The sequence below is a fragment of the Oncorhynchus nerka genome, linkage group LG15 (genome assembly GCF_034236695.1).
Source record: "Oncorhynchus nerka isolate Pitt River linkage group LG15, Oner_Uvic_2.0, whole genome shotgun sequence".
NCBI classification, from domain to species: domain Eukaryota; kingdom Metazoa; phylum Chordata; class Actinopteri; order Salmoniformes; family Salmonidae; genus Oncorhynchus; species Oncorhynchus nerka.
In genome coordinates this window covers 73112511-73137366 of record NC_088410.1, presented here as the reverse complement: position 1 = coordinate 73137366, position 24856 = coordinate 73112511, and the positions used below count along the sequence as shown (strand labels likewise).

The 24856-nt window shown below is 42.5% G+C and overlaps 1 protein-coding gene across 1 annotated transcript in view; it reads left to right on the top strand.

Moving 5' to 3' along the window:
* Positions 1-23123, top strand: part of LOC115143270 (leucine-rich repeat-containing protein 38-like) — a 32408-nt gene extending 9285 nt beyond the window's left edge. The window contains exon 2 of the mRNA XM_029683489.2: positions 19005-23123. Coding sequence (XP_029539349.1) covers positions 19005-19252 — 248 coding nt within the window. The 3' untranslated portion in view covers positions 19253-23123. The remainder of the gene's footprint in view (positions 1-19004) is intronic.
* The last annotated feature ends 1733 nt before the right edge of the window (positions 23124-24856 follow it).

Sequence of the window (24856 nt, the reverse complement as noted above, 5' to 3'; positions counted from 1 at the left end):
GCGACCCTCGCCGCCGACCTTGGCCTAGTAACCCTAACCAAGGGCCCCACTGGACTGAGGGGCAGCTCCGGACTGAGGGACAGCTCGGGACTGAGGGGTAGCTCGGGACTGAGGGGAAGCTCGGGACTGAGGGGTAGCTCGGGACTGAGTGGTAGCTCGGGACTGAGGGGTAGCTTAAGACTGAGGGGTAGCTCAAGACTGAGGGGTAGCTCAAGACTGAGGGGTAGCTCAAGACTGAGGGGAAGCTCAAGACTGAGAGGAAGCTCGGGACTGAGAGGAAGCTCAGGACTGAGGGGAAGCTCAGGACTGAGAGGCAGGCAGGTTGATGGCTCTGGCAGATCCTGGCTGACTGGTTGTTCTGGCAGATCCTGGCTGACTGGCGGTTCTGGCAGATCCTGGCTGACTGGCAGTTCTGGCAGACCCTGGCTGACTGGCAGATCCTGGCTGAATGGTGGATCCTGGCTGAATGGCGGATCCTGGCGGATCCTGGCAGACTGGCGGATCCTGGCAGACTGGCGGCTCTGGCTGCTCCATGCTGACTGGCGGCTCTGGCTGCTCCATGCTGATTGGCGGCTCTGGCTGCTCCATGCTGACTGGCGGCTCTGGCGGCTCCATGCTGACTGGCGGCTCTGGCGGCTCCTTGCAGACTGGCGGCTCTGGCGGCTCCTTGCAGACTGGCGGCTCCTTGCAGACTGGCGGCTCTGGCGGCTCCTTGCAGACTGGCGGCTCTGGCGGCTCCTTGCAGACTGGCAGCTCTGGCGGCTCCTTGCAGACTGGCGGCTCTGGCGGCTCCTTGCAGACTGGCAGCTTTGGCGGCTCCTTGCAGACTGGCAGCTCTGGCGGCTCCTTGCAGACTGGCAGCTCTGGCGGCTCTTTGCAGACTGGCAGCTCTGGCGGCTCCTTGCAGACTGGCAGCTCTGGCGGCTCCTTGCAGACTGGCAGCTCTGGCGGCTCCTTGCAGACTGGCAGCTCTGGCAGCTCTGGCAGTGCTGGACAGGCGGGAGACTCCGGCAGCGCTGGAGAGGAGGAAGGCTCTGGCAGCGCTGGACAGGCGAAGCGCACTGAAGGCCTGATGCGTGGTGCTGGCACTGGTGGTACTGGGCCAAGGACACGCACAGGAAGCCTTGTGCGTGGAGGTGGTACTGGATAGACCGGACCGTGCAGGCGCACTGGAGCTCTTGAGCACCGAGCCTGCCCAACCTTACCTGGTTGAATACTCCCGGTTGCCCTGCCACTGCGGCGAAGTGGAATAGCCCGCACTGGGCTATGCTGGCGAACCGGGGACACTGTGTGCAAGGCTGTTGCCATGTACGCCGGCCCAAGGAGACACACTGGAGACCAGATGCATAGAGCCGGCTTCATGACACTTGGCTCGATGCATACTCTAGCCCGGCCGATACGAGGAGCTGGTATGTACCGCACCGGGCTATGCACCCACACTGGAGACACTGTGCGCTCCACAGCATAACACGGTGCCTGCCCGGTCTCGGGCTTCCATCCGCGTCGCCGTGCTGCCTCCACATACCAGCGCCTCTCCGCCTTCGCTACCTCCAGCTCTTCTTTGGGGCGGCGATATTCTCCAGGCTGAGCCCAGGGATTTCCTCCCATGTCCAGAAATCTGGATTTCGCTGCTCCTGCTGCCGCTGCCTGTCACCACACCGCTTGGTCCTGTTTTGGTGGGTGATTCTGTTAAGGTTTTCTTCCTCCTCCTCTGAAGAGGAGGTGTAGCAGGGATCGGACCAAAATGCAGCGTGGTTATCTTCATACATCTTTAATAAAGATAATGACGATACAAGACAAGACACGTACCGTGAAAAACCTAAACAGCCCTATCTGGTGCAAACAAACACAGAGACAGGAACAATCACCCACGAAACACTCAAATAATATGGCTGCCTAAATATGATTCCCAATCAGAGACAACGATAAACACCTGCCTCTGATTGAGAACCACTCCAGACAACCATACACTTACCTAGACAACCAAGACAACTCTACTATACCACAATCCCATAACCTACAAAAACCCCAAGACAAAAACACACCACATAAATAACCCATGTCACACCCTGGCCTGACCAAAATAATTAAGAAAATTAAGAAAACACAAAATACTAAGACCAGGGCGTGACACGTGGCTTAACCCAACAAGAGGTCACACGTGTTTCCCTAAAAGCTGTCTGGGTTTCAACACGTTCTATTGTACAGAAAGTGAATAGCTGAATCAATTGATAGTGACAGATTTAAATTACTTCCCAAGCCAAGTGCAGTTTTTGTCTCCTCGGCTATAAAAGGTTGTAGCTCAGTCTCTAAATGTCAAATAAATGAATTAATGATATCCCCATATACAACGGAGTCTTTTCCAGATATTTTCCCAGATATTTTAAAGCATCACAGATCAAAACGTTGTTATCGATCACTTTAGATAATCAGATCTGTTTTATTTTCTTCAAAAGAGAACTGCCAAAGGGGGAGGAGATAGAACTGCCAAAGGTAGAACTGCCAAAGGAGGAGGAGTTGCAGTCTACTGCAGTAATGTCATACTTTCCAGGTCCATACCCATACCCATACCCAAACAGTTTGAACTACTAATTTAAAAAATGACTCTCTCCAGAAATAAGTCTCTCACTGTTGCCGCCTGCTACCGACCCCCCTCAGCTCCCAGCTGTGCCCTGGACACCATTTGTGAATTGATCGCCCCCCATCTAGCTTCTGTTAGGTGACCTAAACTGGGATATGCTTAACACCCCGGCAGTCCTACAATCTAAGCTAGATGCCCTCAATCTCACACAAATCATCAAGGAACCCACCAGGTACAAACCTAAATCTGTAAACAAGGGCATCCTCATAGACGTTATCCTGACCAACTGGCCCTCCAAATACACCTCCGCTGTCTTCAACCAGGATCTCAGCGATCACTGCCTCATTGCCTGTATCCTCTACGGGCCTGCAGTCAAACGACCACCCCTCATCACTGTCAAATGCTTCCTAAAACACTTCTGCGAGCAGGCCTATCTAATTGACCTGGCCCGGGTATCCTGGAAGGATATTGACCTCATCCCGTCAGTTGAGGATGCCTGGTCATTCTTTAAAAGTAACTTCCTCACCATCTTATATAAGCATGCTCCGTTCAAAAAATGCAGAACTCAGAACAGATATAGCCCCTGGTTTACTCCAGACCTGACTGCCTTCGACCAGCACAAAAACATCCTGTTGCGGACTGCAATAGCATCGAATAGTCCCCGCGATATGCATCTTTTCAAGGAAGTCAGGAACCAATACACGCAGTCAGTCAGGAACGCAAAGGCCAGATTTTTCAAGGAGATATTTGTATCCTGTAGCTCTAACTCCAAAAAGTTCTGGGACACTGTAAAGTCCATGGAGAACAAGAGCACCTCCTCCCAGCTGCCCACTGCACTCAGGCTAGGTAACACGGTCACCACCGATATATCCATGATAATCGAAAACTTCAACAAGCATTTCTCAACGGCTGGCCATGCCTTCCTCCTGGCTACTCCAACCTCGGCCAACAGCTCCAATTCTCGGCCGACTCTTTTCTCTGTATATATCAATTATGTTGCTCTTGCTGCGGGCGATTCCCTGATCCACCTCTACGCAGACGACACCATTCTGTATACTTCTGGCCCTTCCTTGTACACTGTGCTATCTAACCTCCAAACGAGCTTCAATGCCATACAACACTCCTTCCGTGGCCTCCAACTGCTCTTAAACGCTAGTAAAACCAAATGCATGCTTTTCAACCGTTTGCTGCCTGCACCCGCACGCCCGACTAGCATCACCACCCTGGATGGTTCTGACCTAGAATATGTGGACATCTATAAGTACCTAGGTGTCTGGCTAGACTGTAAACTCTCCTTCCAGACTCATATCAAACATCTCCAATCTAAAATCAAATCTAGAGTCGGCTTTCTATTCCGCAACAATGCCTCCTTCACTCACGCCGCCAAACTTACCCTAGTAAAACTGACTATCCTACCGATCCTCGACTTCGGCGATGTCATCTACAAAATAGCTTCCACTCTACTCAGCAAACTGGATGCAGTTTATCACAGTGCAATCCGTTTTGTCACTAATGCACGTTATACCACCCACCACTGCGACCTGTATGCTCCAGTAGCACGCGCTCCAGCAGGTGTATCTCACTGATCATCCCTAAAGCCAACACCTCATTTGGCCACCTTTCCTTTCAGTTCTCTGCTGCCTGTCACTGGAACGAATTGCAAAAATCGCTGAAGTTGGAGACTTTTTTCTCCCTCACCAACTTTAAACATCTGCTATCTGAGCAGCTAACCGATCGCTGCACCTGTACAGAGTCCATCGGTAAATAGCCCACCCAATTTACCTACCTCATCCCCATACTGTTTTTATTTATTTACTTTTTTGCTCTTTTGCACACCAGTATCTCTACCTGTACATGACCATCTGATCATTTATCACTCCAGTGTTAATCTGCAAAATTGTAATTATTCGCCTACCTCCTCATGCCTTTTGCACACAATGTATATAGACTCTTTTTTCTACTGTGTTATTGACTTGTTTATTGTTTACTCCATGTGTAACTCTGTGTTGTTGTCTGTTCACACTGCTATGCTTTATCTTGGCGAGGTCGCAGTTGTAAATGAGAACTTGTTCTCAACTAGCCTACCTGGTTAAATAAAGGTTAAATTAAATAAAAAATAAAAAATCTTAAGCTAACAAGGGGTAGGCCTGTACTTTTTGCCATTTTCTTCAATAAAATGTAGGCCTAAGGAATACCCTTTCATACCCCGTCAATTCGACTCCTGGTTTTAAATTAACCACCCTGACACGGAGGTAGGCTATTTAAAAGTGCCTGGTGGGTGTCAAACAGGTAGGCCTAACTATTATTTCTTAAATAGTAAGAAATAACCTCCTGAGTGGCGCAGCGGTCTAAGCCACTACAGACACGGGTTCGATCTCGGTCCGTATCACAAACAGCTGTGATTGGGAGTCCCATAGGGCGGCGCACAATTATTGTCCGTGTTAGGGGAGGATTTGGCCGGGGGGACTTTACTTGGCTCATCACGCTCTAGTGACTCCTTGTGGCGGGCCGGGTGTCTGCAGGCTGACCCCCGGTCATCAGTTGAACAGTGTTTCTTCTGACACATTGGTGCGGCTGGCTTCCGGGTTAAGCGGGTGGGTGTTAAGATGTGCTGTTTGGCGGGTCATGTTTCGGAGGACGCATGACTCGACCTTAACCTTCCGAGCCCATTGGGGAGTGGCAGCAATGAGACAATAGCTACATTTGAGTTCAAATACAAAAAAATGTAATAGGAAGAAATTGCTACAACACAAAGCCCTCTTGTTGTTGAAATGAATTATGCCTACTCGAATTTGCCTACATTTAGCAGCATTAGCTGTCCATTTCCGATTGATTGTGCCGTGGCTGCTGCTTCAAGTTTCAACACCACATTGTAAGTTACTCGAATCTGGCCTATTGTGAGATCAATAAATCTGATAAATATATAATGGAAAGCAACATTTAGTTTTTATTAAAATAAATTATAGTAGTAGCAAGCTATCGAAGTTCTCTCGAACTTCTTCTCATTTTCGAGCTCTCCTTCTCAAACTGAACAGACCATAGGCTATAGGGTAGTCCGCAGGCAAGAATATAATTTCTGGGAATAGGCCTAATCAAAAACTATTTTCGGAATAATTATTTGACTCTCCTCCTGAACTGCCACTGTAGGCCTACACAGCACAGCATTGGTTAGGCAGCACAAAAACAGTTTGAATTAGTAAGAGCAGAGCAGAGCAGGCTCAAGGTTGGAATATCCATTGCCGTGTGTAATGCAGCCTAGTTTTATTTACAACATCCTAGTAGTGCAAAATACTCTGGAAGGAAGTACATTTTCTTAGAAATATAACTTTGCTCTGTGCTTCTTCGAGCATGCACTTCATAGGCTATAGCCTATAGGTGACTCACCACCTGGATTCGGTCTTATGTAGCAAAATTTGAAATTGTGTTTTTTACATTGGATAAATGTAGAGACTCAGAGATACAAAATGGTATATCATAAACTGCATTTGAGGAACAATGGGAAAGTAATTCTGCTTTGAAAGTTGATCAACTTGCCTTTGAAAACTGGCCTTTGAATGTTTTGGTATCTAGTGAAGAGCACTTCTTTGTCTACACCCATTCATCATTGTTCACACCCTCTTATGCTTTAGCCCCATCCATCTCGTTTTGCTCTCAGAGCGCACAATTTACGCTCTGACTGATGATTTGTTTACCTATGGATGACATGAAAACAGCCTAACCAGCCTGTTGGCAAACAATTTCATTATGCTTTTTTGCAGATGTTTCCTGACGCCAGCCATATTCAACGGGTGTTGTACACACGTCATGTAACGTTAGCTAACAAGCCAGCTAGCTAATGTTAGCTAGTTAAACATCAATTAACACAATTACTACCCTGCATGAATACGGCTCTGGGATACGAATAATAGTGTCAGTTATTAGCCGGCTAATGTTAGCTACAGTGGGGCAAAAAAGTATTTAGTCAGCCACCAATTGTGCAAGTTCTCCCACTTAAAAAGATGAGAGAGGCCTATAATTTTCATCATAGGTACACTTTAACTATGACAGACAAAATGAGAAAAAAAATCCAGAAAATCACATTGTAGGATTTTTAATGAATTTATTTGCAAATGATGGTGGAAAATAAGTATTTGGTCAATAACAAAAGTTTATCTCAATACTTTGTTATATACCCTTTGTTGGCAATGACAGAGGTCAAACATTTTCTGTAAGTCTTCACAAGGTTTTCACATACTGTTGCTGGTATTTTGGCCCATTCCTCCATGCAGATCTTCTCTAGAACAGTGATGTTTTGGGGCTGTTGCTGGACAACACGGACTTTCAACTCCCTCCAAAGATTTTCTATGGGGTTGAGATCTGGAGACTGGCTAGGCCTCTCCAGGACCTTGAAATGCTTCTTACGAAGCCACTCCTTCGTTGCACGGGCGGTGTAATTGGGATCATTGTCATGCTGAAAGACCCAGCCACGTTTCATCTTCAATGCCCTTGCTGATGGAAGGAGGTTTTCATTCAAAATCTCACGATACAAGGCCCCATTCATTCTTTCCTTTACACGGATCAGTCGTCCTGGTCCCTTTTCAGAAAAACAGCCCCAAAGTATGATGTTTCCACCCCCATGCTTCACAGTAGGTATGGTGTTCTTTGGATGCAACTCAGCATTCTTTGTCCTCCAAACACGACGAGTTGAGTTTTTACCAAAAAGTTATATTTTGGTTTCATCTGACCATATGACATTCACCCAATCTTCTTCTGGATCATCTAAATGCTCTCTAGCAAACTTCAGACGGGCCTGGACATGTACTGGCTTAAGCAGGGGGACATGTCTGGCACTGCAGGATTTTAGTCCCTGGCGGCGTAGTGTGTTACTGATGGTAGGCTTTGTTACTTTGGTCCCAGCTCGCTGCAGGTCATTCACTAGGTCCCCCCGTGTGGTTCTGGGATTTTTGCTCACCTTTCTTTTTTTTCTTTTTTTTTCTCTCTTTTTTTTACCCCTTTTTTCTCCCCAATTTCATGGTATCCAATTACATTTACATTTAAGTCATTTAGCAGTTGTAGTAGCAATTGTAGTAGCTACTATCTTGTCTCATCGCTACAACTCCCGTACGGGCTCGGGAGAGACGAAGGTTGAAAGTTATGTATCCTCCGATACACAACCCAACCAGCCGTACTGCTTCTTAACCTGTTGCTTCTACTCGGGACGCTTGCGTCCCAACTAGAGCTCTGGAAATGCAAATGCGCTACGCTAAATGCTAATAGTATTAGTTAAAACTCAAAAGTTCATTAAAATACACATGCAGGGTATCGAATTAAAGCTACACTCGTTGTGAATCCAGGCAACAAGTCAGATTTTTAAAATGCTTTTCGGCGAAAGCATGAGAAGCTATTATCTGATAGCATGCAACACCCCAAAAGACCCACAGGGGACGTAAACAAAATAATTAGCATTTCGGCGTTACACAAACCGCACAATAAAATAGAAAACATTCATTACCTTTCACCATCTTCTTTGTTGGCACTCCTAGATGTCCCATAAACACTATTTGGGTCTTTATTTCGATTAAATCGGTCCATATAAAGCCTAGATATCGTTATATGTAGACTGTGTGATAAACGAAAAAAACATTGTTTCAAAACGTAACGTCATTTTTTTAATTCAAAAGTCGACAATAAACTTTCACAAAACACTTCAAATACGTTTGTAATGCAACTTTAGGTATTAGTAAACGTTAATAAGCGATAAAATTCATCAGGAGGCGATGTAAAGATCATTAGCTGTCCGTCTGGAAAAATGTCCAGCTAGAAACTCAACGAAAATATCCGGTCCTAGACCGGATTAGATACGGTGTCCTGCATGTGTTTGACCAAGAAAAAACTCGAAGGGAAATGACAAGACTCTAGACACCGTGTGGAAGCTGTAGGTACTGCAACCTCAGTCAATTAATTGTGGTTCACCTTTATCAATGGGATCAAGTAGCGCATGGATATATTTTCCCCTTTTCAGTGATCAGTTTTTCCTGTGCTTTTCGATGTAAATGCCGTTCTGGTAAAGCCACAGCAGTGATTTAACCAGTTTTTTAAACGTCTGAGTGTTTTCTATCCACACAGACTAAGCAAATGCATATACTATATTCCTGGCATGAGTAGCAGGGCGCTGAAATGTTGCGCGATTTTTAACAGAATGTTCAAAAAAGTAGAGGGTTGACTGAAGAGGTTAACACAGCGCTCATCCAACCCGGAAGCCAGCCGCACCAACGTGTCGGAGGGTACACCGTGCACCTGGCAACCTTGGTTAGCGCGCACTGCGCCCTTGCCCGCCACAGGAGTCGCTGGTGCGCGATGAGACAAGGACATCCCTACCGACCAAGCCCTCCCTAACCCGGAAAATGCTAGGCCAATTGTGCGTCGCCCCACGGACCTCCCGGTCGCGGCCGGTTACGACAGAGCCTGGGCGCGAACCCAGGGACTCTGATGGCACAGCTGGTGCTGCAGTACAGCGCCCTTAACCACTGCGCCCCTGCTCACCGTTCTTGTGATCATTTGGACCCCACGTGGAGCCCCAGATCGAGGGAGATTATCAGTGGTCTTGTATGTCTTCCATTTCCTAATAATTGCTCCCACAGTTGATTTCTTCAAACCAAGCTGCTTACCTATTGCAGATTCAGTCTTCCCAGCCTGGTGCAGGTCTACAATTTTGTTTCTGGTGTCCTTTGACAGCTCTTTGGTCTTGGCCATAGTGGATTTTGGAGTGTGACTGTTTGAGGTTGTGGACAGGTGTCTTTTATACTGATAACAAGTTCTCTATGGGGGTGCCACAGGGTTCAATTCTCGGGCCGACTCTTTTCTCTGTATATATCAATGATGTTGCTCTTGCTGCGGGCGATTCCCAGACGACACCATTCTATATACTTCCGGCCCGTCCTTGGACACTGTGCTATCTAACCTTCAAACGAGCTTCAATGCCATACAACACTCCTTCCGTGGCCTCCAACTGCTCTTAAACGCTAGTAAAACCAAATGCATGCTTTTCAACCGTTCGCTGCCTGCACCCGCACGCCTGACCAGCATCACCACCCTGGATGGTTCCGACCTAGAATATGTGGACATCTATAAGTACCTAGGTGTCTGGCTAGACTGTAAACTCTCCTTCCAGATTCATATCAAACATCTCCAATCGAAAATCAAATCAAGAGTCGGCTTTCTATTCCGCAACAAAGCCTCCTTCACTCACGCCGCCAAACTTACCCTAGTAAAACTGACTATCCTACCGATCCTCGACTTCGGCGATGTCATCTACAAAATTGCTTCCAACACTCTACTCAGCAAACTGGATGCAGTTTATCACAGTGCCATCAGTTTTGTCACTAAAGCACCTTATACCACCCACCACTGCGACTTGTATGCTCTAGTCGGCTGGCCCTCGCTACATATTCATCGCCAGACCCACTGGCTCCAGGTCATCTACAAGTCCATGCTAGGTAAAGCTCCGCCTTATCTCAGTTCACTGGTCATGATGGCAACACCCATCCTTAGCACGCGCTCCAGCAGGTGTATCTCACTGATCATCCCTAAAGCCAACACCTCATTTGGCCGCCTTTCGTTCCAGTTCTCTGCTGCCTGTGACTGGAATGAATTGCAAAAATCGCTGAAGTTGGAGACTTTTATCTCCCTCACCAACTTCAAACATCTGCTATCTGAGCAGCTAACCGATCGCTGCAGCTGTACATAGTCTATCGGTAAATAGCCCACCCATTTTTACCTACCTCATCCCCATACTGTTTTTATTTATTTACTTTTCTGCTCTTTTGCACACCAATATCTCTACCTGTACATGACCATCTGATCATTTATCACTCCAGTGTTAATCTGCAAAATTGTAATTATTCGCCTACCTCCTCATGCCTTTTGCACACAATGTATATAGACTCTTTTTTCTACTGTGTTATTGACTTGTTAATTGTTTACTCCATGTGTAACTCTGTGTTGTCTGTTCACACTGCTATGCTTTATCTTGGCCAGGTCGCAGTTGCAAATGAGAACTTGTTCTCAACTAGCCTACCTGGTTAAATAAAGGTGAAAAAAAACAACAAAAAAACAGGTGCCATTAATACAGGTAACGAGTGGAGGACAGGGGAGCCTCTTAAAGAAGAAGTTACAGGTCTGTGAGAGCCAGAAATCTTGCTTGTTTGTAGGTGACCAAATATTTTTTTTCCACCATAATTTGCAAATAAATTCATTAAAAATCCTACAACGTGATTTTCTGGATTTTTTTTCTCATTTTGTCTGTCGTAGTTGAAGTGTACCTATGATGAAAATTAAAGGCCTCTCTCATCTTTTTAAGTGGGAGAACTTACACAATTGGTGACTGACTAAATACTTTTTTGCCCCACTGTATCTAGCTAACAGTACACTTTTGCTTGAAATTAAACCACTTTCTGTCAAAATTAGAAATGTGTAATATCTGAAAACGTAGCTAGCTAACTCTGCACTTTCTTTATACGTCATCATGCATGATGGACATGTCTCCCTGTCAGGAAGCCATACCACGATTGCCCTCAGTTTGAAGATGCAATCTGTAGACAGGTGTTTTGTCTAGCTATCATACTCTAATTTCACTGATTTCAAAACTTGATAAGGATGTAGAGAGCAACACTTATGCAGCTCCAATACACAATAAAAACATTTTAATGTCGCTTTCGACAGGATTACCAACACAGAGTGACAAACTCAAATAGACAGAAGCCTTCTATATGGCAGACCAATCCTTGTGACATACGCCTAGTTTCCTGAATTGGGTCACATAGGCTCTGGATCATTTGAGATAAGGGGCGGCATCGTGCACACATCAATATATAGCCTAATAAGCAACTAATAAAAAAAATAGAAATATTGACATTTCATCGTCTACAAATTGCATGACCCTGCCCTGGACTAGATTAAAAAAATACTAAACCCTCAATTTAACTGAAATTGAAAAATCACGACACTCCCCCATTTTCCTCCAGGTACCCATTTTGTAAATGTTGATCCATCCCTTACTTGAGAAGAGAGTGTATTTGACCTTGGCCTCATTTAATGTTGATTTAATGTTGAAATTAATGCAAGCTGACATTGAAGTGTATAGGTTAGCAAGCAATCAAAAGGTGCCATGTGAGTAATTGATGTCTAAATGGCAAGTGTATTATTCTCACCAAAGAAGGATCTAACCAGTGCTCTATACAGTTGTGGGCTTTGTGTCTGTTATTGTGTGCGCATGTGTGTTTTGAATGAGCCATGCTAAATGTTTGTGCTGAGAGTATCCCCATTTAACTATGAGATCACTGAGTCCCTGTGCATAAGGAAATCCCTTCATGATTTGAATGATTCACCCTTGGCCTCGCTGTCACATGAAGGGTTGTCAATTTGTGCATTCAGACTCTCTACCCCATCTCCTTTTGTCTCTTCTCACTCTCTCTCTCCCTCTGACTCTCTGTCCTTCTCCTTCTCAGATTTATTCTCTTTGATTGTCTTTGAGTAATTTCCCCCTCTCTCTGTCTGTGTGATTATGTCTCTTTCTGTCTGCTTTACAATCAGGCAGGCTCAAATTAGGGATTTTGCGGATGCTTGAGCACCCAATACTTAAGGCTACCATAAAGCAAGGGAATTTGCTATTATTCACCTGCAACCACTTGATCTGCTTGTAAATATAGTAATACAATACCTGGAAATTCCAAAAACATACCTAGAAAGATAACAAATAACAAAGCCCATTCCATAGTTTAATTGGAAATTACGATACTGTGCCTTTATTCCATGGGTCCATCTAATGATTCTCACTTCTCTGGTATCGAGAGTGGAATCAATCACTACAGCCACTGTGGTGTTGAAGTGGGAGGAGATACAAGCCTCCAATATCAGCCTACGATAGTCAGCTCGATAAATCCCTCAGGAGACAGGGAGTGGGTTACAAAAGGACAGCCTATCCCCAAGGCTGCCTGTAATCCTGATTGTAATCCCTCAAGAGCAGACACTAGCTGTAACCTATCCATATGGTTTCCCATACCTGTGCCTCCTGGCAAACCTGACTGGTTTCTAGCTGCATCATATTCTATGACTCCAAACATTACGGTGCCCATATACAGTACCAGTCAAAAGTTTGAAAACACCTACAAAAGGTTTTTCTTTATGTTGTACTATTTTCTACATTGTAGAATAATAGTGAAGACATTAAAACTATGAAAAAACACATATGGAATAAGGTAGTAACCAAAAAGTTTTAAACAAATCAAAATATATTTTAGATTTTAGATTCTTCAAAGTAGCCACCAGCTTCACCTGGAATGCTTTTCCAACAGTCTTGAAGGTCTATTGTGGAGACCAGGTCATCTGATGCAGCACTCCATCACTTTCTTTCTTGTCCTGTTGACAAACAAATGATAGTCCGACTAAGTGCAAACCAGATGGGATGGTGTATCGGTGGAGAATGCTATGGTAGCCATGCTGGTTAAGTGTGCCTTGAATTCTAAATAAATCACAGACAGTGTCAACAGCAAAACACCCCCACACCATCACACCTCCTCCTCCATGTTTCACGGTGGGAACCACACATGCAGAGATCATGCTTTCACCTACTCTGCGTCTCACAAAGACACGGCGGTTGGAACCAAAAATCTCAAATTTGGACTCATCAAACCAAAGGACAGATTTCCACCGGTCTAATGTCCATTGCTTGTGTTTCTTGGCCCAAGCAATTCTCTTCTTCTTATTGGTATCCTTAAGTAGAGGGCTTTTGCAGCAATTCGACCATGAAGGCCTGATTCACGAAGTCTCCTCTGAACAGTTGATGTTGAATGTGTCTGTTACTTGAACTGTGTGAAGCATTTATTTGGGCTGCAATTTCTGAGGCAAATAACTCTAATGAACCTTTCCCTCTGCAGAAAAGGTAACTCTGGGTCTCCCTTTCCTGCGGCAGTCCTCTTGAGAGACAGTTTCATCATAATGCTTGACGGGCCTAGTTTTATCCTAATAAAGTGCCCTGAAACTCATCATTTTACTGGCCATACCAGGCATGCCAGTCACATTCTGCTGGCTTGCAAAGTGATATGTACTGTATACTGAACAAAAAAATAAATGCAACATGTAAAGTTTTGGTCCCATGTTTCATGAGCTGAAATAAGATCATGGAAATCAAGCTTATTTCTCTCAAATTGTGTGTTTTAATTTGTTTACATCCCTGTTAGTGAGCATTTCTCCTTTGCCAAGATAATCCATCCACCTGACATGTGTGGCATATCAAGAAGCAGATTAAACAGTATGATCATTACACAGGTGCCTCTTGTGCTGGAGACAATACAATGAAACTCTAAAATGTGCAGTTTTGTCACACAACACAATGCCACAGATGACTCAAGTTTTGAGGGAGCGTGAATTTAGCATGCCCTCCCAGGCCCACCCATGGTTGCGCTCCTGCCCATTTATGTGAAATCCATAGATTATGGCCTAGTTAATTTATTTCAATTGACTGATTTCCTTATATTAACTGTAACTTAGTAAAATATTTTAAATAGTTTCATATTTCTTTTCAGTATAATTCCTTTTGGAATCCAGCCGAAGTGGGGGGGATGTACAATTGTTTAAACCCGCAACCTGCATTCAGAAAGACTGCCAGGGTTGGGAAGACTAAAATATGAGACTACCTTAAACATCTACACTGGAATAACCCTGCAAAAACATATATATTGAAACAAACAATTTAAAAAATCGACCTGCATATGATAATGATGGGTGTGGTTTTGCTTTAACACTGGTTATTAACACCAACACTGGGGTCATTTTACACCACTGGATATTCATTGAATTCTTTACAGTGTCAATTTAACTCTTGAATCAACACTGAAAAATCAACACTCGTTAACACTGGCCAATTTGCTGTGTGCTAAGGGACACATCTGCAGTCTTCCATCCATTTAAAGAACCTCTTAGATTTCGAAAGAATTGTAGATGCCACGTCCCAGCACCCAGAACCAAACAGTCTGTCAAGAGAAACTACAGAGTCTGTGACAGGGACTGAGGAACCTGTCTGTCATGTGTAGTAAATCAAACTAGGATGTTTGTCTGGTAGACAGACAGTATTTTGGAGAGAGTCCCAGTGAGAATTCTCATGTCAGAATTATATAATCAGGAGGATTTGTGTAACAGGTGTCCACTGAAGCTTAGGGCTCTATTCAATCCGCATCGCGGAAGTTAAGCTTTTCAGCCTGTTTGATATTTATAGGCAATATTCCTGCTTTATCAGAGACTGTATTCAAGTTAAATGCTGCATATGTCGGCTAAATGACCTTTACATTTCTATTGTGGAATCTGTAGCACTTGAATAGAGCCCTTAGCGTATGTAAATTACACTAATACTGCATATGACCGGAGGCACAGTGGCCCTAATCCAAGGCTCTGCTCACTGAAAAACTCTCTCCATTTGGGGGGAGAAAACTGTGGGTGGACCATGGTGCGTTATATAACCTATTTGTTCTCTATTAAAGAAATGGTAATAGCATGAAACTGCTCCATTTCCACAAGAATCAGGGCCCATTGTTTTCAGTTTAAACCGATTTCACCCGTTTTCAGTCATTTCCACATACCAAAAAAGTGTCTGTGGCCTCCTGCATAATGTATCTATAAAAATAATGTGTTAACCACAAGATAATCAGCACAAGGTAAAAAAAAAATCCACTGTCACCTAAGCAGGGATTCATTTAGTGCTGGAGGAAAATAGGGCCTGTCGTCGTACCCCACTAGGAGCAGGATATCGTAAATACAGTAACTCCAACAGGACTCTGCAGGCAAACTTTGCTCTCCAATCTCATTAATCAAAGTGTAGGGAGATGCTGGGGCAGAATTACTAGAGACAGGCCCATCTCAGAGCCTAAGGCTAGGTCTCCTGGGTCATGAGTTTGCAATGCAAAGTTCCGTGTGAAAAGCAGAGGCCATTCATCTCTTATTGAAGTTGCCAATACAGCTGGTTTTAGCAATGTACAGGATCCCAAGACTATATCCGACTCCTCTCAACTTTGAGTGGAATTTATATGCAGCCTCTTTATAAACTTTCTTGGGTTGTCCAGGTGAACTTTCCATCTGACCATGCAATCCCATGTTATACCAGTTTTGTAACATGGGAAGCCTATAATGTATAGGTGGTGCACATTTACACTGTAGTGAAAAAGCTAACAGTATGGTTAGGTGTGTGACGTTGTCATGCACTTCAAAGTTTTATGCGGAACAGCAATGATTTTAAATGAGTGGATGTTTTACATTTAAATAATTTAGCAGATGGTCTTATCAAGAGCGACTTACAATTAGTGCATTCATCTTAAGATAGCCAGGTGAGACAACAACACATATCACAATCGTATCATGTACATTTTCCCTCAACAAAGTATTTATCAGCAAAGTGAGAGTTATTTAAGATTGTTAAGAAAATAAAACAGATCTGATTATATAAAGTGATCTATAACAGTGCTTTGGTCCACAATGCTTTGTGCTAGAAACAAGCTCTAAAATACAGTGGAAGGAAACTAAGGTAACACTTTACTTGACACCCAGTGGCATAACATGTCGTAACAGGTTATAACCATGTCATAATATGTCATAACAGCTGGCATAACTTGTCATAACCTGTCATAATATGGTCATAACACTGTCAAAACCAATATTTACACCTGTTGTGACATATATTGTATTCTTTTCTGGTTATGAAACCTACATAAGAGTGTCAAACCCCACAGAAATATGATGAGATGAACACATACGCCTATCTCTCTGTCCATTGTGTGGAATTTGATTTATTAAAAAAAGACTCTGCTAATATGAAAAATGGTGTAGAATGTAAAAATAATTGTGTAAATTATCTGACATGCAAATACGATGATAGATTCATGCAATACTTTTACTATAAAGGAGATCTTTCTCCTCTTGTCCACGGTGGTCTTCAAACCCACAACCTTCCGTCCGCCAGCCCTGCGCATCAAATTTCCTGCGTTGCCATGTAATGCTTACAGGACGAAGAACAGTTTCTAAAACTGCATATCTAAGGCAAGGCACTGGTCTGTACAGAAAGTGAGAGTAAACGGTAGACACGTTCTCTACTATCCACTTTCATTCATTATTTTGGGTATAGGGGAGCTTTTTGCTTTTTTTCAGGGAGGATTTAGGTGAAATATATTTTGCTGATGAGAGGGCCATTCATTTTCATTTCAGAGAGGTCCGATTTTCTCCATGTAACCCTCATTATAAATAATGGTCACTCCCTTAGAAGAAAATAATTAGATTATGAGCGAACACATGGTCAGATGACGAGAGAGCAGCTGGAGTGGTGTTATCTGGGGAAAAACATGTCTCCATCAGGGCCAAAAAGGGCAACATAGACTGAGATGAACTCAGCCTTATTGACAGCAGATCAGCAGTTCCAAACGCTGCTGGAGACTAGGAATTCCACATGGGTTGTGCACGCAGGGTTCAATAAATTAGAAGGATTGCAGCTATGGGGTGGGGAGTGTCTGTAAAACCTAAAGGGAGAGGAGCGAACTGGGATGGGAAACACACATACTTGCCAAAGCTACAAAATAGCAAAATGAGATTATCAGAAAATAACTAGGTAAGATAATCAAGTGAGCATTCCTCTCTTTCCTTCCTTGAATAACTCCATAGGACAACTCTGCAGATCAACTGTAACATTGACACCTTACATTTATAAAAAAAAATATGAGAAAACCAGCCGCATTCCACACTGCATGGATGGCAAGTCCTAAAGCAGAGTGGATTGTAATGTTGACAGCAGAAAATAATGAGCTGTGTGTGTGTGTTTGTGAGAGACTGAGAAAACATATATGCATGCATTGGCATGTGGCCCACCTCCAATAGGCTTTCTCTCTGCCCACCTGTGAGTTAACATTTTCATTGATATGTCTAGCTTTTTCATCCCAGTGTAAAGAGCCAATTTATTTACTGTATGCGGTTGTCCTCCCAAGCGGCCAGCCTTGTTCGAGTAGATACCTTTTTATACCTTTGCTAGGTGTTGTCATGCACTGTGTTGACAATGGCCTGTGCTGTAACTAGGAAACAATGTAATGGGAAGAAAGGGATGTGGTCAGCTGTACAGTGATGAATGTAGAGGTCAGAAGTCAATAAGAGTGTCAGTGTCGGGGACTAACCAGTGCCCTGCAGAGCTCATGTGTAAGACAACTATAAACATGTCTTTCAATCAAAAAAGCCACTATGTATCGAATCAATTCTCTTCATCATGTGGACTTGATGTGTTTCTCTACAAGCTAAACAGCCATGATTGTAATGCAGAACACTATACAGGAGCTAATTTGACCAATTCATCAGCTGTTTAACCTTGCAGTCTTTTCAAACAACATTATTGCAGCAGGCAATGTCAAGAGGCATTGTTTGTTCATTACTTTCATTTCTATTCTAGACAGCATAAAAATCAATGAGGTAGTAGATAAACGAATGCAGTATTAGCTCAGCTGGCAATTTAGTCCTGGATTGAAAGTACATACGTATTATAAGGGTGTTTGAAGTTGCCAGAATACATCATTCCATTTTGTATCTGTTCAGCTTTGGGAATTATATAGCCAAGCCACCTGAAAATCTCTCTCACACAGCGCAGACCTCAAAGCCTTCCATATGCATAGGTAGAATCGGTGGAACTACTACAGCCTGTAATCTAGCCAGCTTTCTCATCTCACATAATGTTATCCCATCAGCACAGCACAGGGCATGTCAACGGCACTTCAAATATTTACTCAATGTTGACCAATTGGTTCAGTGAGGCTATGATCCACAGCTCATGTCACCTTGGGACTCAGAATTAAGACTAATGACATTACGATGGAAAAATACCCATGGTTTGTTCGTTCCTTAAAATGGGATGAGTGGAAACTAACCTTGAAATCCATAATGTGTTGTCGTTTTTGTCATTGTAAACGATATGTCAAAGTGACTTGGCACTGGCAGGCATGACAGACCAATTTATTATGGTTACATCTTGAGATGAGTTCAGTGAATGTGCTCCTTATCTCTGGTTGTCCCAGACAATGCTGTAAATAAAAAACACAGGTTATTCCAAGTGATTTGTTTGGTTAATTGTCTTCTATTTACCGCCAAGGATCATAATTCAAAGAATTTGAAACCAATCCAGACTTTCCATTTAATAAATAAGACGTAATAAAATGAGTGTTGGAATAACAAAAACTCTTTATATGTTATTACTGCATCTAGAGGTCAATATCTCGATAGTTATTAGAATGGCTGTTATTTGTGAAGGTTGATATAGTTGTTTCTCCTAGAGGGGACAGTTTGTTTTCCATGATGATAATGTGATAATGGGGACTATGTCTGGGGTTTCTGTGTGGTCCTAATCCTATTCCTCTTCCTTGTCCCCTTGTAGGAGTGGAGGGCATGGAGTGTACATTACCCATGGACGGCAGACGGGTGTCCCTGAGCCAGCTATCACAGGACAGCTTCCGGGAGTGTCAGATCACCCTTACCTTAACAGACTTACTCATCATCATATTTTCTGGCATCTCTGTGTCCGTAGTGGCCATCATGACCAGCTTCTTCCTGGCCTCCATTGTCCACTGTTTCCAGCGCACAAGCAAAACCACTAAGGGAGATGAGGAGGAGAGTGAGGAGTGAGACTGACTGTGTCCCAGAGCACGCATGAACTGACACTTCATCTGGCCCGACCGTGAGACCAGGCTGCTGCCCAACATGCTGCCCAACCTGCCGCCTCACACAGGTGGAGAACTGGGAGAGGAATAGAGGGATTGAGTGACACATTTTGCATTGGTTTGTGGGGTTTTCCAAAAGCCCTGATACTGCAGATGCTGTTCTCTCTGCATGTGTGGAAAATATATAAACATGTCCCAATGAGTTATAGTCACAGATAGAATAGATCATTCTCTTTGTCTATGGTGTTGACAGTGTGCTGTGGTTGCTCTTTAAAAGCATACTGAATAGCTCTTTAATGCACACAAATTCACTGGTGGTTGATGATTCGATAGGAACACCAAGATGTAGAATAAATAATACGTTTATAAAGAGTTGCATACTTTGCAGTGTCCAGCCTAGATCCAAACAAAGACATATCCAAACAAAGACATTATTAGACATAACACAAAAGCAAGTAATACAGATTTTCAGAAACTATTTACATTTGATTTGACATTTTTACATCTTACAGACGTTCATACAGAGTCATTAAACTGTGATTTATTTTGAAATGAAGTAGCTATAAGTAGCCGCAGGCTCTTAGAGCCCGAAATGAGTATTGAGTATTGGTAGTGAAATTTTTTGTTGAAGGATACAGTACGTCTCATATTGAACGAGGGCCTTAGATTGCCATTGTAATCCTTGGGCGGGTCACCTAAGCGTTGTTTTGGGCCAAAACAGATTGAAAAACACTCAGTGTAAACTTAAATGACTAAAACCAGATATAAAGTATGCAAAAAAGATAATAAAGCTATATATATATATGTTTTAAATATACACTTTGAGAACTAACAATCACCAAAAGCCAGGCAGTCAGGGAGAATTGAACACTTCAAAAACAATGCATTTAGCCGTGTTGATTTTGTTATTATGTTCGAGCATTAGAACACAGCATTAGCCAGGGCGAAATCGAATAGAATTGCAGGAAATTTGCTTTAAATCTGCTAAGATTTCTCTCAGCTCAAGGGATTTTTTATTTGAATTGCAGTAAATTGGCTTAAAAATGCTAAAATGTCTGTACACCATCAAGATGGGGGCCACTAAAATGTTCAGCCACACCAACGAGCCGACCGCACCCAATGCCACTCCCCGAGCTACGTCCAGTATAATGGAATGTCCTGCCTTCTCATGGAGTTCAATATGTTTTATTTTGGGACTGCCTCACAGGTTAACTAGCGTTCTGCAAAAACGGTTTTGCTGTTGCAGAATGCAATATTGATTAAGGGCAGCAGGAGGGGTAAAAGGAGTGTTCTGTGATGGAACATATAATTCATCTGACATATGCAGGTAGTCTCCGAGGTCTACGGATGGTTTTATATCCAGTATATATCCACAGATGTATGTATCAATGGAAATATAGTAAACACAATTTTAGAAAAAGATTTACATCTTCCAGATGATACATGTTCCCTAGATTGAGAATTGTGAATTGTGTAAAATGCCATACATATAACCGAATAAGCAATGATAATTATAGGTGTAGAACCAAAATAGAATTGATGTGTCAAATACTACACTTTAAATGGTGACCGTTGTATCTGAGTTTGGCCCCTAACTCCACTGAGTGGACTAGTGTTGCCTATATCTGCCAAAGATTAGGTTTAGAGGAAATGGGCATTAGGGACTTCCATGTGGATTATGTAGTGTACAGTGTTGTAGAGTTGGTCCTTCATAAAAAGGAATCCAGAGTATAGCCAAATAACATTGAATTGATGTAACTGTAAAATCACTTATGGTCTTCATGCAGATTGCAATTAGCTTTAAACCTTGATTAGCTTGCTTAGTCAAATGTATCATTTAAGCTAGTTGGTTTCCTCTCACATGGCAAGAACAAAATACATTTAAAGCTATGGTTAAAAAAACGGTATATTCACGAGAGGATGTCAAACTGCAAAATGCAAAAAGCAGAGCAAAGAATAACATCCACAGTGGAAAAAAGTACACTTGGATTCTTTCTATTAAAAAAAGAGAGAACATTTATGAATGTCAAATATTTTTGGGGAGGAATTACATTATGAACAGGGCAAAATATAATGTGCAGCGTTTTCGAGTGATGTGTTTCGCAGTGGGGAAAAGAATAAGACAAATGTGGCCTTACATGTCTTGGAATCAATGTGCACCATACAGTTGATGCACAGAGATGTCATGTAAAAGGGATACTTCAGAGCTCTCAGATACTATCCTTGGTTGCTCGTTGTGTTCTGTATATTCTTTAGTGTTGGATTTCATCCAACATTTTCAATGGGATAGTTTGAGCAATAAATGAACCACAAACTACTTTTCATGGAATATTATAGTTTATATTACAGCCTACAGATTATAGTTTCTCATACCCTGAATATGATGTTATCTATCATCAGTGTTGGATGCATATCAAACACTGGTTGTCAATGACTACAGAGGAGACCAAGTTAATAGATTTTCTTGGCAACGCTGCATAGGATGGACAGCTACATGAATTGCTTATTATTGTTTGAGAAATGATTAAATGCTTCAGTTAACCTTTCATATGACCATCATACAGTATGTGTAGCATAACATTGAGACATATAACCATAATGAAGACACTGAGATAGATACATGTCTGTTTATGCAGTTTCCTGTGAACATAGCATTGAGTATGAAGTAACAATAATAGCAATCTATGAATTGTCAAGCATGTGTCATTCACAATATTCAGTATAAAGGAAATTAATTATCCTGACTAATCATCCATCACAGTGGGTAATGTGACAGGTATTGGTTTTACCATGAATAAGCAACCGTGTGCAATAACAAATATGTCTTACATGAATCGTCAGCATAATGGAAGTTCAGGTCCTAAAAGACACAGAAATACAAGTAAGTACAGCAGATAACATCTAACTACTATGTAGTTACAGTGAAATTATATGACAAATGTTTTAGTTCGCTTGGAGCAATTTTCAGCATGCCGTTTATTTAATTAATTTGATAATTTGTAAGTTATTAATTCATTTATCGTTAGATACAAACAAAGCATGCAACCCTAGGTTTTATTTCTGCTTTCCAGATTCATATGTATATTTTTCTATTAAAGTCTATGGGATGCAACTCTTCTGTGTCTTCACATATCACATGGGAGGTCTCCTGGCTGTCTGTGCCAGTTCACCTTGACAATGGTTCTATATCCTTGAAGAACACGTGTCGCTGATGGATACTGTTGTATGTTTTTCTTGACTTAAAATAATATGATGTCACTCCACTTTATGTTTAAAAAGTTAAACGTTGAATCAAGGCTGTTAAAAACAATTAGCATGTTTGGAAACATATGGTGTGACCTTTGTGAGCTGTCTGAATCCATGTCATAAAGATAGCACCATTGGGTTGTCAGCGTTAAAACTGTTTAAAATCATAGGAAAGAAAGTCAATTAGGCTTCTTCTGTATTTCTGTTGCCAGACCTGTAAGCCTTCACACGTAGGGACATACTATTTTGACCAGGTCATTGCATTATTCTCGTAGACTGTGAAAAGGTCCTGTTGTGTCAACCACATAAATCATTAGCATATAGATACATGGCCAGGACATCCTCTTCATCTTTGACATGCATTTATACATTATTACCTGGTAATAAGTCACACTTCAAATGGCATATCCAATCAAATTTGGCATAGATCTGACAGTAGGCTATATGCAATCAGTTGGCAGCATTTAGAAAAATGATGTTCTTTGCACAGTTTTTTTTGCTAAATTTGTAATTCCAACAAAAAAAGCTATGAGCAACATTGTCAGAGCAGGATGTATAATGTATGTGTGCAAAAAACAAAACAAAAAAAAAGTGCATTTTGAAATGATTATCTGTCTTGTTTTTTCACACACACACACACACACACACACACACACACACACACACACACACACACACACACACACACACACACACACACACACACACACACACACACACACAACACAACACCACACACTCACAGGCATACATGGTCATAGCATCTCACACCACTCTTTTATAACACACTGAGGTACACTCTCTTCCCCCGTTGTGATCACTGGATACAGCAAAATACAAAAATAGAATAACTAGAGTAACTGAATTTGGTCAACTCTCAACTCACTGCTCAAAGTTAACTTTCACAAACTAAACTTGTGATGATAATGAGCTAGTACATGGTATTATTTCCTGATACCAGTCAGGAAGACCGATAATGGTTTGTTTGATGGGCTCAGTCAGTCCCTGAGCCATCCTGTGTTCTGCAGTGAACATATCTGTAGTAACTGCATGCTTCGTTATCTACCACACACTGTTAGCACAAAGTGTGTATGCAAATGCTGTTCTATTTTTGGCAAGGCTGATATATACAGAAGTAAGAGACTTTAAGAAGTCCTTGTATCTCTCTCTCCTCTGTATTTGAGCTGGTTGGTATTGATATAATCTTTTAAAAGGAATTTTAAAAATTGTGAGGAAAAAGGTTGATGTACTATAATTATACAAACATATTATGATGCAAAGTTCAACACACAAAAGGAAATGCACTATTCCAAATGAATGGCACATATGTAAATTGTTCACTTTCACATCTGACAGCGTTGCTGCGATTGCTCAGGTGAACATAAATCGTAAAGGCATGTCAGTTGGCTGAAATCAGGCCTCGCATCTGTGTCTTTTAGGGGAAACCATTTTATTAATTCGTTATACAAAGGCTTGTGTTTCTTCCTTTGAAGATGTCTACACGTTCTGGCACAAACACAGGTACCTCACTGTTATGTACTATAGTGTTAATCAGGGGATGTCTTCAAGCAAAGATCAGGACTGGAGAGTGATCTGACTGAAACAAGATTTCCATACAGGCAAAGAGGACATAACCCCAACTAGAGACTTAGCAGGGGGAGTGTCTGTTAGAGAGAAAATCATCTCTGGGCAATCCATACTCAAACAGCGAGGAAGGGGCATTAATAGTATGGAATGGGTTTATCACCTGAGTGTGAGCCAATGAACAGAGCCCGGAGAGGGTGGTGTTGATGATGAGTATTTTCCTGTAACCATTTACCTCATTTGGTTGTCATGGCTACACAGCCAGAGGCCGGTGCTCTTGGAAGGCAAAGAGGGAACGGAGAGGGGAGAGGGAGAGATGTGGAGAAGCATGGCCCTCAGCATCTCTGCCTTGCATTTCCCTCTCCCACTGAACTAACTGGACCTGGCATCTAATCACTACGCCCCTGTGAACTGATCTCCGACTCCTTCCTCCAACTACTATTCCTCAGAGGAGGCTGGTGGGATTGGCTATAGGAAGATGGGCTCATTGTAATGTATGGAATGGAATCAATGGAATGGTGTCAAACACATTGTTGTGTTTGATGTGTTTGGTATCATTCCATATACTCCATTCCAGCTATTATAGTCAGACCATTCTCCTATGGCTCCTGCCACCAGCCTCCTCTGCTATTCCTCCTACAACTCTGACTCCTCTACAATATAATATGATCTAATAGGTAATTTTTTCATTGACTCTTTTTTGGAATCAGCCTTTTTTGGCCCCATATTGGCATTAGAG